Source organism: Saccostrea cucullata, unplaced genomic scaffold (genome assembly GCF_032062105.1).
Source record: "Saccostrea cucullata isolate Sc308-1 unplaced genomic scaffold, CSIRO_AGI_Scuc_v1 ctg1224, whole genome shotgun sequence".
Classification (NCBI taxonomy): domain Eukaryota; kingdom Metazoa; phylum Mollusca; class Bivalvia; order Ostreida; family Ostreidae; genus Saccostrea; species Saccostrea cuccullata.
In genome coordinates, this window is record NW_026930231.1 from 335,324 (window position 1) to 348,648 (window position 13,325).

General features: G+C 33.0%; 1 protein-coding gene across 2 annotated transcripts; it reads right to left on the reverse strand.

The window, feature by feature from the left end:
* Positions 1–1,310: 1,310 nt before the first annotated feature.
* LOC134283351 (coiled-coil domain-containing protein 6-like) lies at positions 1,311–7,265 on the reverse strand. 2 transcript variants are annotated; one of them, XM_062765810.1, is made up of 5 exons: positions 7,168–7,265; positions 3,888–4,050; positions 3,454–3,657; positions 3,195–3,357; positions 1,311–2,082 (listed from the first exon to the last, which is right to left on the reverse strand). In XM_062765810.1, exons 2-5 carry the CDS (start codon positions 4,023–4,025, stop codon positions 1,772–1,774), a joined length of 816 nt encoding a protein of 271 aa, XP_062621794.1. In that variant the 5' UTR covers positions 4,026–4,050; positions 7,168–7,265; the 3' UTR covers positions 1,311–1,771. The 2 variants fall into 2 exon arrangements, with proteins under 2 accessions (XP_062621794.1, XP_062621795.1); XM_062765811.1 differs by having other exon boundaries at positions 3,195–3,345; positions 7,168–7,264.
* Between the last annotated feature and the right edge of the window lie 6,060 nt (positions 7,266–13,325).

Sequence of the window (13,325 nt, forward strand, 5' to 3'; positions counted from 1 at the left end):
AATTAAAATTAACGAATTAAAAACGTATAAAAAGATAATGGATAGCGTTCTAGAACATAGACGAGTCGCGTCGTAATGATTTCCGCGTTGTGTCATTCTAATTTGTATAAAGGACCTCATTAGCAAAGGAGCCCTCCGAGCCAGCATTTGACAAACTGTCCTTCATTTAAATTTAAAACTTTTTTCTTCGGTGACAGGAAATGGTAAGGTCTTTATAAACATGGTGTTGACATTTTTCTGCGCGCGTCATATAATGATTTTAATGCTGTTTATGCCCAGCATTGCCAAAACACCAAGGACTGCAAAAGTACAAGGCAACATCCCAAACAAAAGTCATGGTGCAGTATTTTGCATATTCTGCGGGGAACACTAGTCAGAATTCATAGAATAAAATGTCAAATGAGTTATATAACTTTCACTAAAACAAGTTTTTTTTTATATTCCTTGATTTATACAAGGGCGAAGGTTGTTGCAGTTTAGTAACAAGTGCCCTTTTGGAAGTTATTGTCCCTGTAATTGTACATGTGTAAAAAAAAAAAAAATGGGGGGGGGGGGATTTGGGTGGGAAATTTATAAGAAAACATGGAAAAAACTTTATATAGCAGTATATATATTATTGAATTTACGCTTATTATATGTCCTGTTATAAAATTAATAAATTAATAAGTCTTCTGATACGCATGCATAATTTATTTTATGTATTCCCTTAGAAGGGGAATTTTCCAATGAGCAAAATTCCAAGGTTTTACACTCAAGGAAAGTTCATATGGAAATAAATGAAGAAAAAATCAACAATTCAGCAAAAACAATATGATTGAACAGATATTTTGATTTCTGATGACAGGTTTCATACAAATGTACCAGGCAATATACCAAAACAGTGCGTTATTGTTCCTAATTATAATATTCTAACAATGGTTTTCAGTTGAATTGTCTCGGTTGACAAAAGCATCTCTGTATATATGAACTATAAAGATATACTCATTAAATCATTTTTTTATGTGGTGATAATTCATAATTTACATCTAACGAATGTTTTATTCATAAATTCATTAAAATTCAATTATATTTAAATTGGCAATTAAGTATTATATCACAACTTTAATTTTGTCAGTCAGTAAACGTAACGACAATAACATCATTATACGATTATTTTTATCGATTTATATTAATACTTTGGACTTTTTCAGTCCATGCGTGTTGCTTTTGTTTGTAATATCATATGCTTTCAAGTTGTCTCTATGGTAAACGCCGGACTTGTAAAATCACATAGAAATAGATAATATAAGATTTAAGGACTATTTCATTCATATAAAAATATTTATTTCATACAAATAACCATTTAACATGACTAGTCAAATGTAACCAATAACCAACTAAATCACACCAGATTCAAACATTATTGACAGGAAAAAAAAACAACCGTGCAATGTTTAATGTTGTGTGAATTTTCTACGGGGTGAAAATCTAGCTACTTATAATATCGTAGATTTCCAAAACAGAATCTGTACAATGCTGGTTTCGTCTGAGCCATTTTTGTTTTTGTTCGGTACCATATTGAACAGTGTATAATGAAACCATGAAAAAAATCATCCAAATAATGGACACGATGATATGCAGGGATTGGTCCTTCCATGTATTCCCTGGGAATTTTCACGTATAGTACGCATGCTCAGAGAATCCTGTTGATAGTGCTCGAAATGATTTACTGGATGGCTTGTCAAATGAGTTTACACTTCGAACACACGCGAAAAGGTTCACAACTCACATATCACAGATCCGTGGATTCATTTTGTTCGTTAATTAAAAAGGAACCATACACTTTCAGGGGAAGTTTATTGTTATTGTTCTCAATGTTTTTTAAATTTTTGTATCCATGCAAATCAGATCCGCCATCTTGATTCTTGGGGTTATTAGCGTCCTCTAAGGCGCGGATCATTTCTTTTAGGTTTTTATTTTCCTCTTGTAACACTTCAATGTCGGAGAGCAGTTCGTCGTTTTCCAGTTGAAGTGATGCGTTAGATCGTTGTCTTTTTATTGACCTGATTTCGTCCTGGAAAATGTTTTTGTCTTCTTCCAGATCTGTAAAAAAAAATCAAGATTTATCAGTAAGCAGATTAAGTTACTGTAGTGAATATAACGATTACCTGGTTCAAAGATTAATTGTAGCGATGCGGATACTGATTTGCAAAATTGCGGATACTTAAATATAGAGACAAAAAAGAGATAAGATTTAATTTTTTGCTTATAAATGAATAATTAACTTCCCACCCTTTTATCTACAATGGTTGAAGGTTAGGCTTGATTTAGAGTTTCACAAATACGACTAATTTGTTTTGATTAGTGAATAGTTTTCATAGTTTATCTAATTGATAGTTTTGATTGCCAAAAGGTATATAAGTACACTGTATACAAGATCTGAGTTAAGCTATAATGACATTTTTTAGACTGTGCTATTCCAAATTACAACTTTAAAAAAGTAAAAACCATGACCATCAAAAGTATAGATTCAGAGAATTTACTACCTATTAGGTGTAAAATATGGAACATGTAATTTAATCAACAGCTATGGAAACATATATATATAACTGTGAAACCATCCAGTGATGTATGTCGCAAAAACAGCCAGTTATCACGGGATATTCTACAATAAATGATGTTTTTGGAGTTGAACAAAAAAAAAAAATACAAACAAATAAACAAAATGCGTATACAGTGTACTTGCGTTACATAAATTGGATCGATATAATGATATACCATATACTTATTCTCGCAACATATACACGCACCTACTGATTGACAAGTGACGTACTGATAAAAAGGAAACGAATTTGATTGATTGCTGTGCTTGTGATATCATTTTAAGTTTTTAACTTAGATTATGTTCAATTTGCAGTTATCTTTTATGCAGCTCTTGGAGGTTATATATTCTATGTATACTGCAATTAATTTGACGCGCTTTCGATTAACAATATTTGTTAACTGCCTCAAAAGATTGAGTTTAACCTTCAAATCAAAAACCATAGGTATAGTTGCTGTTCGTGAAAAGAATAATGCAAACACACTGCAAATATACTTGCATTTTTGGCTGCCACTTTGGCAATTCAAAAATAATACAAGATAATTTGAACGTAGTCCAATAATAAAAATAATCATGCCTTTGTTCCTAGATTGCAGTATAAAAATGTTAATACCTTTGCATTTAAGCTCGAGCCGGATCACTTGGTTCTGGAGATCGGCTCTCTCTGCTTCTAGCTCCTCCTGTACTTCCTGTTGTTCAACTAAATCATTCTCAAGCTGAACAATGCGCAGGCTCAGAACATCTACCGTGTCATTCAGACTTGACTGTAAAGAGATCTATATCTTTCAAATATAGGCAATCAATTTTAGCTAGTTGGTTGGAGACACATGTGGTAAAATAAGAATGTTTCTCTTTTGTAGGAAAATGCTTACCATATCCTTCTTGATGTGTGTCTTGTAATCCTCCATTTCGTCCAGTCTCAGCTCAACACTCATTCGTCGTCTGTTCAGCCGCCATTTTTCCCGCCTCAGACAGCCAATCAGCGTCCTTGCTGACTCCAGACCGTCCTTCAGTCTTCTGTACAGACGGACGTTGGTGCCGCTCTCTGCTTCCTGTGCACATTCTACCTCAACAGCCTACAATAAAGAAAACCTCGCATGAAAAAAGCGCTAAATGCAACACTGACCTAAATTCTTAGGTCCTAAAATCATAGACTATCTAATTAAAACGTATCTGAAATACGCCCTCCTGTTGTTTGAAAGCATGCAGCAAGAAGGTCCCCATTATATTTATGAATATGTTCTATCTGTAAAAGCAAAGAAGTTTTCAATTTGATAACCTCTCTCCTTGACGATAGAGTACTTGCCTCGTTGTATTTTTGGTCGATCTCCTCCAATATGTCGCCGAGACAGTCGAGTTTTTCCGCCAGGTCGTCCGCAGTGTCGAGCAGACCCTCGCTACTCTTCCTCCGCATCATCACACCGCTACACCTCCGGGCCGACATCGAATGGCAAGAAAGCAAGATTCTACTGTAGAAGAAAATGTTAGAGTTACTGGAAGCAAGAATTAGTAAATCAAGATTCTATTAAAGGAGAAAGTTCAAGGATTTTGAAGTAAGAAGCCGTCATGAAAGATTCATTTGTTTACGAAAAGTTGAAGTTTTTTGGATAAAAAAGTTGAAGGTTCTTGGATCAAGAAGCAGTAAAGCATGATTCAACTGTTGAAGAAAAGTGAATTTTTCTTGAATTAAGCAAGAAACAGTAAAGAAAGATTCAGCTGCTGAAGAAAATTTTAAGTTTCTTTGAAGTTTTGGTAGCTTTTGAATGAAGCACTTGAAGTATGAACGGTTTTAGTTTCTTGAAGTCTGGGCGACTTCTGAATGAAGCACTTTTAAATTAATGATTTTCAAAAAATACATTGAAATATTGACACTTGAAGTTGGGTCATGCTGATTGAGTAAATCATTCCCTACTGATACACTTGAGAGGTCGATACGCTTCTCTTTTGGTCTATGGTTTTCTTTACTTTAGGACGAAGTCTATTCTTGTAAATTTGTAATGTCGAACTATCCAAACTAAGCCCTATATATTTTTTTTAAATAAGAAAGCTCTCCATGTACTCGTTGGTATTTCTGTTGAAATATTTATAAATCAATATGAATCCGTTTAAGATATGCTTTGAGAACCATTTTTATTCAGTGCACAAAAAAATTTTGACTCATGTCTCAAATTGTTGTATAATATTTACGAAATATGCAAATTTATTTCAACATAAGACACATTTGCATTTCTAACCGCTTTTTTCGCCGTTTTGAATGTCACATATTAACTTCATGTTAAAATTGTCCCTGACATAGACTATTTTGTTTACTTATATTGTGATAGGTTAAAAATTTTTAATGTTAGAATTCATTTTTTTTATTACTAACTGTTCATTAACCTTTGGATGAACTCAGGGAAGGAACCTTGATAGATAAAAAAAACCAAAAATGGTATTCATTTATTTCTTGATGTATGTATGTTCAGGCAATAAAATTCTGCAGAGTTTGACCCTTAATTTGCCCATGCACAGTTCGACACACTCTAGAATTACTCAGCATTTTATTTACCTAGCCCTTAAGTAAAATGTTAACTTTGCAAACGACCTATTTTTTTCTACCAAAGTAAATCTTAAGACCTTTAATTTTACAGTTGATCTTTTGAATTAGGTTCTATAATTAGAAAAGATTTGATTGACTTTAAAAGCATTGCATAACAATTCATTACAATTAAGGCATGTATATTTTTTTTTTTTTGAAATCGTGATAAGAATCGGAAGCAAGGTTACGTTTGACGTCAAGCCGAGAGTGAAATTATTATTATTTATGAATAATTTATACCTTCGAAGGGACCTGGATTTTCCACTGAATTAGACACAATGTATCAACAAATCTGACATATATTTAAGGGTAAAATAATCTACTGTCTCGGGGTAAACTGAAGAGCAAAAATAAACAACTTTCGGGAGGCGATGGCGGGGGAAGGGGGAGGGGGGTGTACTCAGAATGATCCACACAGTAGATAAAACATTAAATGTGTAAAGTGTGTATGTTTATACCTTTATTAATCAAGGTAGAAAAAAAACAAAACACCAATTGACATTTTCTCCATTAACATGTATAAGTGCTAGAGGCTGAATGTTCAGAATTTGTTTTACAAGCTTATCTAATGATCAAAGGCTGACGATGAATGTGATAGCTGTCACTTGGAGAACAGAGATCTTAGTGTTGGAAAAATTATGTATACGGCGCTGTCAAATCACGGAGACGTTTTGGCATTCACAGTTCTTATTGAGACTTTGAATTGATTTTCCATTACTTGCGTTTGATACTCTGAAATGATTTATACCTTTAGAAAACTTCTTTTGATAGAGAATGCATGCGACAAGGTAAAAAAAGGATATCGAACGAAATATAACAAGTCTATACACTCTTTGTGAGTGGCCCATAAAGTCAGTGTATAGAGAGAAATTGTCCCATTATTAATGATTTAGAGAATTAAACATCTCTTTCTACCAGTTACGATGCATTTTCACCTTTTTGTAGACTAATAAAGCCTATTATGATTAATATATGTAATAAAACACGCCCTCGTGTCGCTCATTCGTTATGGAAATTACCGGCCCATGCACTTATTAAATACAGTAATATACTTATTTACTGAATCTAATCATATTTGCCAAATTTAATTATAATATTAATAAATAAATAATTTTGTCTGTTTGTACGTTTTATTGTTAGATATTCACGTGTATAGTAAGGTGTTGCACTGGAAAAGAAAAGGTGAATTTAGGGATCAGTGAACTTTCCGTGCACATAATTGAAAAAAACTTTTGGAAATTCTAAATGAAAAATCCCAACAGCATTTTCTCAGTGAGTCAATTCATGCCTGTATATATGTTTTGTTTCAGAATTTACGGATTTGTCACAAGTTTCCCTACTTTCCACCCAATGTTTAGGCTTCTTATCTTTATAAGCAAAATTTTCTACCACATTCTTTTCCCTTTTGAGAAGGGTTTAACTTTGAAAGAAATGAATAAATGTAACGTGTGCTTGAATAAATGTAACGTGTGCTTGCTTCGCTGAAAAACTTAATCTCTTCTCTTTTATTCTTTTTTTCAAAATGTGAAGTGATGAAGAAAATGAAAATTGGACAAGTGCATAAACGGGGAAAAAGATACCATGTAGACCATGGAAAGAAACATGTTAAAGCGTACCGAATGCAGCAGTGTGCATTTAACATGGATGGTAGATGTTGATAAAACAGATCATTGGAACAAAGATGAAATTATTGATTTTATGAAATATTTATGGCGGGGAAACTCTAAGTTTTCACAATCCAACTCTTTTGTAAAGAAATATTGATATAAAAATATCATGTTTTAGTATTCTTCACCATTTGAAAAAAAAATCAAGAAAAAAAACCTTATGAAAAACTGATATCAAAATTGCTGCAAAATATTAACGAGGCAATAGAGGAAATGAAAACAAGATATAAATATACGTTAAATTGTCAGAAAAAAAACATTACAAAAGTTGATGACCACAAACAAAATTAAAATTAAATTAATGTTTCTTGTGGAGGGAGAAAAAATTATAAACACCTTACCTGAGCAGGAGGTCGCGCTACAGTGAGAACAGACGGAAGTCTTCTACACTATGTCGGGACGGCCGTTCCACTTCATTGATTGCTGAAAAACGATAATTCTCTTACGCAGGTGCGATATAAATAGGAGACCATGCGTATCCTTATGACAGTTCCCAATCCGTCAACGTCATATTTTGATATGTTTTAAAGAACATAAGAGGCAAATGACAGGCTATTTACTTATATCACATCAAAATATACCTATTTTACAGGTAATTGAGAGCATTACCGCCTTCTAGAAGTTTATCGATTTACAATTATTTTTTTATGCAGATCACTACACTGCAAAACAACCGAATGTGTGAAATACATGTAAAAGAAGGTAATAATTGTGTGGGTTTTTTTAAAACTAAGAATAAGGTGTATTGAGAGAAATGCGTGGGTCATAAGCTATGTTGCACAGTGGTTAGCTGAGATTGAATAAACAACTTTGAGGTTTATGCTCAAAATATCCGGAACACCTTTGCAAACGGTGAACAAGTTAAGATCGTTGCGTCTTGACTCAGAGATCTTTTTTTTTCTTGCGTTTGATTGATATTTGCTGTTTTACGTCCCATCTGAGAATTTTAATCCCACATAGAGATATCAACATATATCAACCACGGGCTTAAAATTTAAACCTTTACTCAGCGTTTAGCATTGAGGAATCTGTATTTTGCCAACGCCTGTCATGACACGTGGCCTCGGTTTTTAGGGTCTCATCCAAAGGAGTTCTGAGCACCTGGCGATCGAAGGAACAGTTGATATCTATTTCTTTTGACTTAGATCAGTCGCAGCAGGGGCGTTTCAGTATGAGTGAAAAATTCTTGAAGGGACCTTAAACAAACATGCATACAAACAATCTTGAAAGGGACATGGACACGTTAGAATTGTATGACTTGCTTTGCTGTCTTAGCTGCAGAACTAACTCATTGATCTGAAAAATTTAGGGATTGCCTACTAAGAGATCTACACTCTTCATGTCGCCCGTGTGGCGCAGTGGTTAGAGCGTCTGCTCTATAGTCGCGAAGTGAGGAGTTGATCCTTAAGTCGCTGGTTCGAATCCCACTGTGGAACGTGAAAGCCTGTCCCTCGAATAAGACCGCATAAACTGAGGTCCCGTGTCGCATTAGGTTTTGACACGAAAAAGATCCCTCCCTGCTCAGTGGCTCTGAGTGCCGAGTATAGGACAAAATTTGCAGCTCTCCACCGGCAAATGTTGGCGTCTCCACTTGAGTGAAAAATTCTCGAGAGGGACGTTAAACAACATACAATCCATCAATCTACACTCTTCAGTGCCACCCCTTGGAAAAAAGTATATTGTGCAAATATGCCGGCTGTTTATTACGAAAGCCCATTTAGGACCTATCGAAAAATATTTTTGAATCCGTTTAACAAATTGTCGAATTTGTAAAAACAATTTTCATTCGTGAGAACAATTTCTTGGAATTCGTTATAATGAATTTAATCTGTTATAACAAATTGTTGAAATCGTTATAACGAATTCAAAAAGAGCATAGCGCATTTGATAGTCACTTTCGCCTACTCTAGTAGTGATTTTTTAAATACATCGTTTAACCAAACTTTTGTCATACAATGTTAGTTTATACATGCCTTAAAGCAAATCACACAAAAATGATATTCAAATATTAATAGTTCCCTCATATGATAGATATAAAAATCGTTGACTTCATATGGAGAATACAGTAAATACTGAGGTATGCCCCTAAACAATGACATACTGTAGCAAAAGATCACCCTTAACCAGAAAAACCACTTCAAATTATTATTTTTGGATATGACTCCACCTCATTACATTTAGATAATTTTGGTTAAAGGTGGTCTTCATATTGAAAATGTTGAAAATATGTATGTAATTTTCCTTCTCAAAATTATTTTAAGATTCAACAACCGGTCTTAAATTTATCCACTTGCTTAAAAAGACTTCGTGGTGAAGTGGTATGATTGTTGGATTGTAAACATAAAGATCGTGAGTTCGAGTCTCACAGTGTGTGTTTCTTGTGTATGCTTTTATTAGCTCACCTGAGCTGAAAGCTCAAGTGAGCTTTTCTGATCACATTTTGTCCGGCGTCCGTCTGTCTGTCCGTCTGTCTGTCTGTAAACTTTTCACATTTTCGACTTCTTCTCAAGAACCGCTGGGCCAATTTCAACCAAACTTGCAACAAAGCATCCTTGGGTAAAGGGGATTCAAAAAAAATGAAGGGCCACGCCCTCATTCAAGGGGAGATAATTGGGAATTAATGAAAATTTGGTGGCTTGTTTTAAAAAAATCTTTTTCTCAAGAACCACTGAGCAAGGAAAGATGAAACTTAAATAGTAGTGTAGATTCAAGTTTTTTCAAATCAACCCCTAGGGGTAGGGCGGGGCCAAAATGGCTGACCAAAGTTTTACATAGAAATATATAGGAAAATTCTTTAAAAATCTTCTTCGTGTGTGCCATAATTCATCATATTTATATGGAAGCATCCTCAGGTAGTGTAGATTCAAATTTGTTCAAATCATGACCCCCGGGGGTAGGGCGGGGCCAAAATGGCCGACCAAAGTTTTACATAGAAATATATAGGAAAATTCTTTAAAAATCTTCTTCTCAAGAATGACCATGCCATAATTCATCATATTTATATGGAAGCATCTTCAGATAGTGTAGATTCAAGTTTGTTCAAATCATGACCCCCGGGGGTAGGGCGGGGCCAAAATGGCCGACCAAAGTTTTACATAGAAATATATAGGAAAATTCTTTAAAAATCTTTTCAAGAATGACCAAGCCATAATTCATCATATTTATATGGAAGCATCTTCAGGTAGTGTAGATTCAAGTTTGTTCAAATCACGACCCCCGGGGGTAGGGCGGGGCCAAAATGGCCGACCAAAGTTTTACATAGAAATATATAGGAAAATTTTTTAAAAATCTTCTTCTCAAGAATGACCAAGCCATAATTCATCATATTTATATGGAAGCATCCTCAGGTAGTGTAGATTCAAGTTTGTTCAAATCATGACCCCCGGGGGTAGGGCGGGGCCAAAATGGCCGACCAAAGTTTTACATAGAAATACATAGGAAAATTCTTCTTTAAAAATCTTCTTCTCAAGAATGACCAAGCCATAATTCATCATATTTATATGGGAGCATGCTCAGGTAGTGTAGATTCAAGTTTGTTTAAATCATGACCCCCGGGGGTAGGGTGAGGCCAAAATGGCCAACCAAAGTTTTACATAGAAATATATAGGAAAATTCTTTAAAAAATCTTCTTCTCAAGAATGACTAAGCCATAATTCATCATATTTATATGGAAGCATCCTCAGGTAGTGTAGATTCAAGTTTGTTCAAATCATGACCCCCGGGGGTAGGGCGGGGCCAAAATGGCCGACCAAAGTTTTACATAGAAATATATAGGAAAATTCTTTAAAAATCTTCTTCTCAAGAATGACCAAGCCATAATTCATCATATTTATATGGAAGCATCCTCAGGTAGTGTAATTCAAGTTTGTTCAAATCATGACCCCCGGGGGTAGGGCGGGGCCAAAATGGCCGACCAAAGTTTTACATAGAAATATATAGGAAAATTCTTCTTTAAAAATCTTCTTCTCAAGAATGATCAAGCCGTAATTCATCATATTTATATGGAAGCATCCTCAGGTAGTGTAGATTCAAGTTTGTTCAAATCATGACCCCCCCCCCCCAGGGGTAGGGCGGGGCCAAAATGGCTGACCAAAGTTTTACATAGAAATATATAGAAAAATTCTTTAAAAATCTTCTTCTCAAAGATAGAACATCCATTATTGTTCATGGGACTACTTTTGGATTTTACCTTTTCAATAATAAACCAATTTATACTTTGCCTAGCCACAGTGCTCAGGTGAGCGATGTGGCCCATGGGCCTCTTGTTTTTTTTTTTTTTCTCTCTGTGCATTTTTCCCATGTTTTTTTTAATTTTATTTTTTACAATACATGTATAAATAATATAAGAGATATATAATACAACATTACACTTTAAAAGTATCTCTGGAAAAAAGAGTCCTAAACCATTTTCATAACCCAAAGTCATAGACGCTAGCTTCTTTTATTTGAACTTTTTTTAAAAATCTTGTTTAGAATAAGAGTATTGAACAAGTAAAATTATTGTCATGTAACAAACTTGCAACTATGAAAATATAACACTGGTCCACAAATATTTACATACATGTAGTTTGATCTTGAATTGAAAAAGGTACATGTATCTATAAATAGAAACAGGTGATTTCCTTTAAATACTTGAGTCGGCCGTATCGTCGGTAATGCAGCTATGGTCCTTTGCTAATACGAACTAAACTCGTTTTAACAGATTCTAAATCTTGTTATAACGAATTGAATTTGTTCGAACGAATTCCATAATTTTGTTATAACGAATTAAATTCGTTAAAACGAATTATACAAATCGTCACATCGAATTCATATATATATTTTCTATAGGCCCTGATTATTGAATTTGATTAAACGAACTTAATTCGTAATAACAAACTTTGTAATTTGTTTAAACGAATTAAATTTGTTATAACAGACTTTAAAATTTGTTTAAACGAATATCATTTGTTATAACAAATTTTTTAATTCGTTTTAACGAATTTAATTCGTTATAACAAATTAGAGAATTCGTTATAATGAATTCAACAAATTTGTTATAACAGACTAAAATCGTTATAACAAATTCAAAGAAATTGTTATAATGAATTAAATTCGTTATAACAAAATCGACAATTCGTTAAATCAAATTTCAAAAATATTTTTATAGGTCCTAAATGGGCTTCCGTAGTTTATCGATTTATATCTCAATATATCAAATTAATGCTAAATTATCGAAGCCCATTTAAGATATATCGAAAAAAAAATTTAAATCCGATATAACGAATTGTCAAATTTGTTTTAACGAATTTAATTCGTTATAACAATTTCTTTGAATTCGTTAATAATGAATTTAATCTGTTATAACAAATTTGCTGATTTCGTCATAACGAATTCAAAAATTTGTTAATACAAATTAAACTCGTTTTAACAGATTCTAAAACTTGTTATAACGAATTGAATTCGTTTAAACGAGTTCCATAATTTGTTATAACGAATTAGATTCGTTGAAAAGAATTCGACAAATCGTTATATCGAATTCATATATATTTTGCTATAGGTCCTGATTATTGAATTTGATTGAACGAATTTAATTCGTTATAGCACACTTTGGAATTTGTTTAAACGATAACGAACTCAAACAAATTATTAAAACGTATCAAATTCGTTATAACGAATTCTAAAAATCGTTATAACGAATTCAAAAATAGTTGATGCTAATGTAATATCAAAAAATATTTTTGAATTCGTTACAACGATTTTTAGAATTCGTTATAACGAATTTAATTTTGTTATAACAATTTTTTTTTATAACGAATTTAATTTGTTATAACAGATTTATTGAATTCGTTATAAGGAATTTAATTTGCTATTACAATACAACTTATTGATTTAATCTGTTATTACAGATTTATTGAATTCGTTATAACGAATTTAATCTGTTATTACAGATTTGTTGAATTCGTTATAACCAATACAAGAATTTGGTTATAACGAATTGAACAAATCTGTAATAACAGATTAAATTCGTTATAACGAATTGAACAAATCTGTAATAACAGATTAAATTCGTTATAAAGAATTCAATAAATCTGTAATAACAGATCAAATTCGTTATAATGAATTCAGTAAATCTGTAATAACAGATTAAATTCGTTATAACGAATTCAATGAATCTGCTATAACAAATTGAATTCGTTATAACAAATTCAATGAATCTGTTATAACAAATTAAATTCGTTATAATGAATTCTAAAAATCGTTATAACAAATTCAAAAATATTTTTTGATAGGTCCTAAATGGGCTTCCGTAACCAAGTTTTTTCAATCGATAACTTACCTTACTGGACTTTTACGAGAAGCACTGACTTTTACAATTGACTGTTTACTTGGACATTTAAACCTGTGTCATCTACGGAGGTACAGAATTGATAATGGATAAGAAAACCTTTCTAGTGGTCATAGTAATGGTGTTAGGGGCACTTATATGTCAAGACCTGGATTTGAGTGTAGGATGATT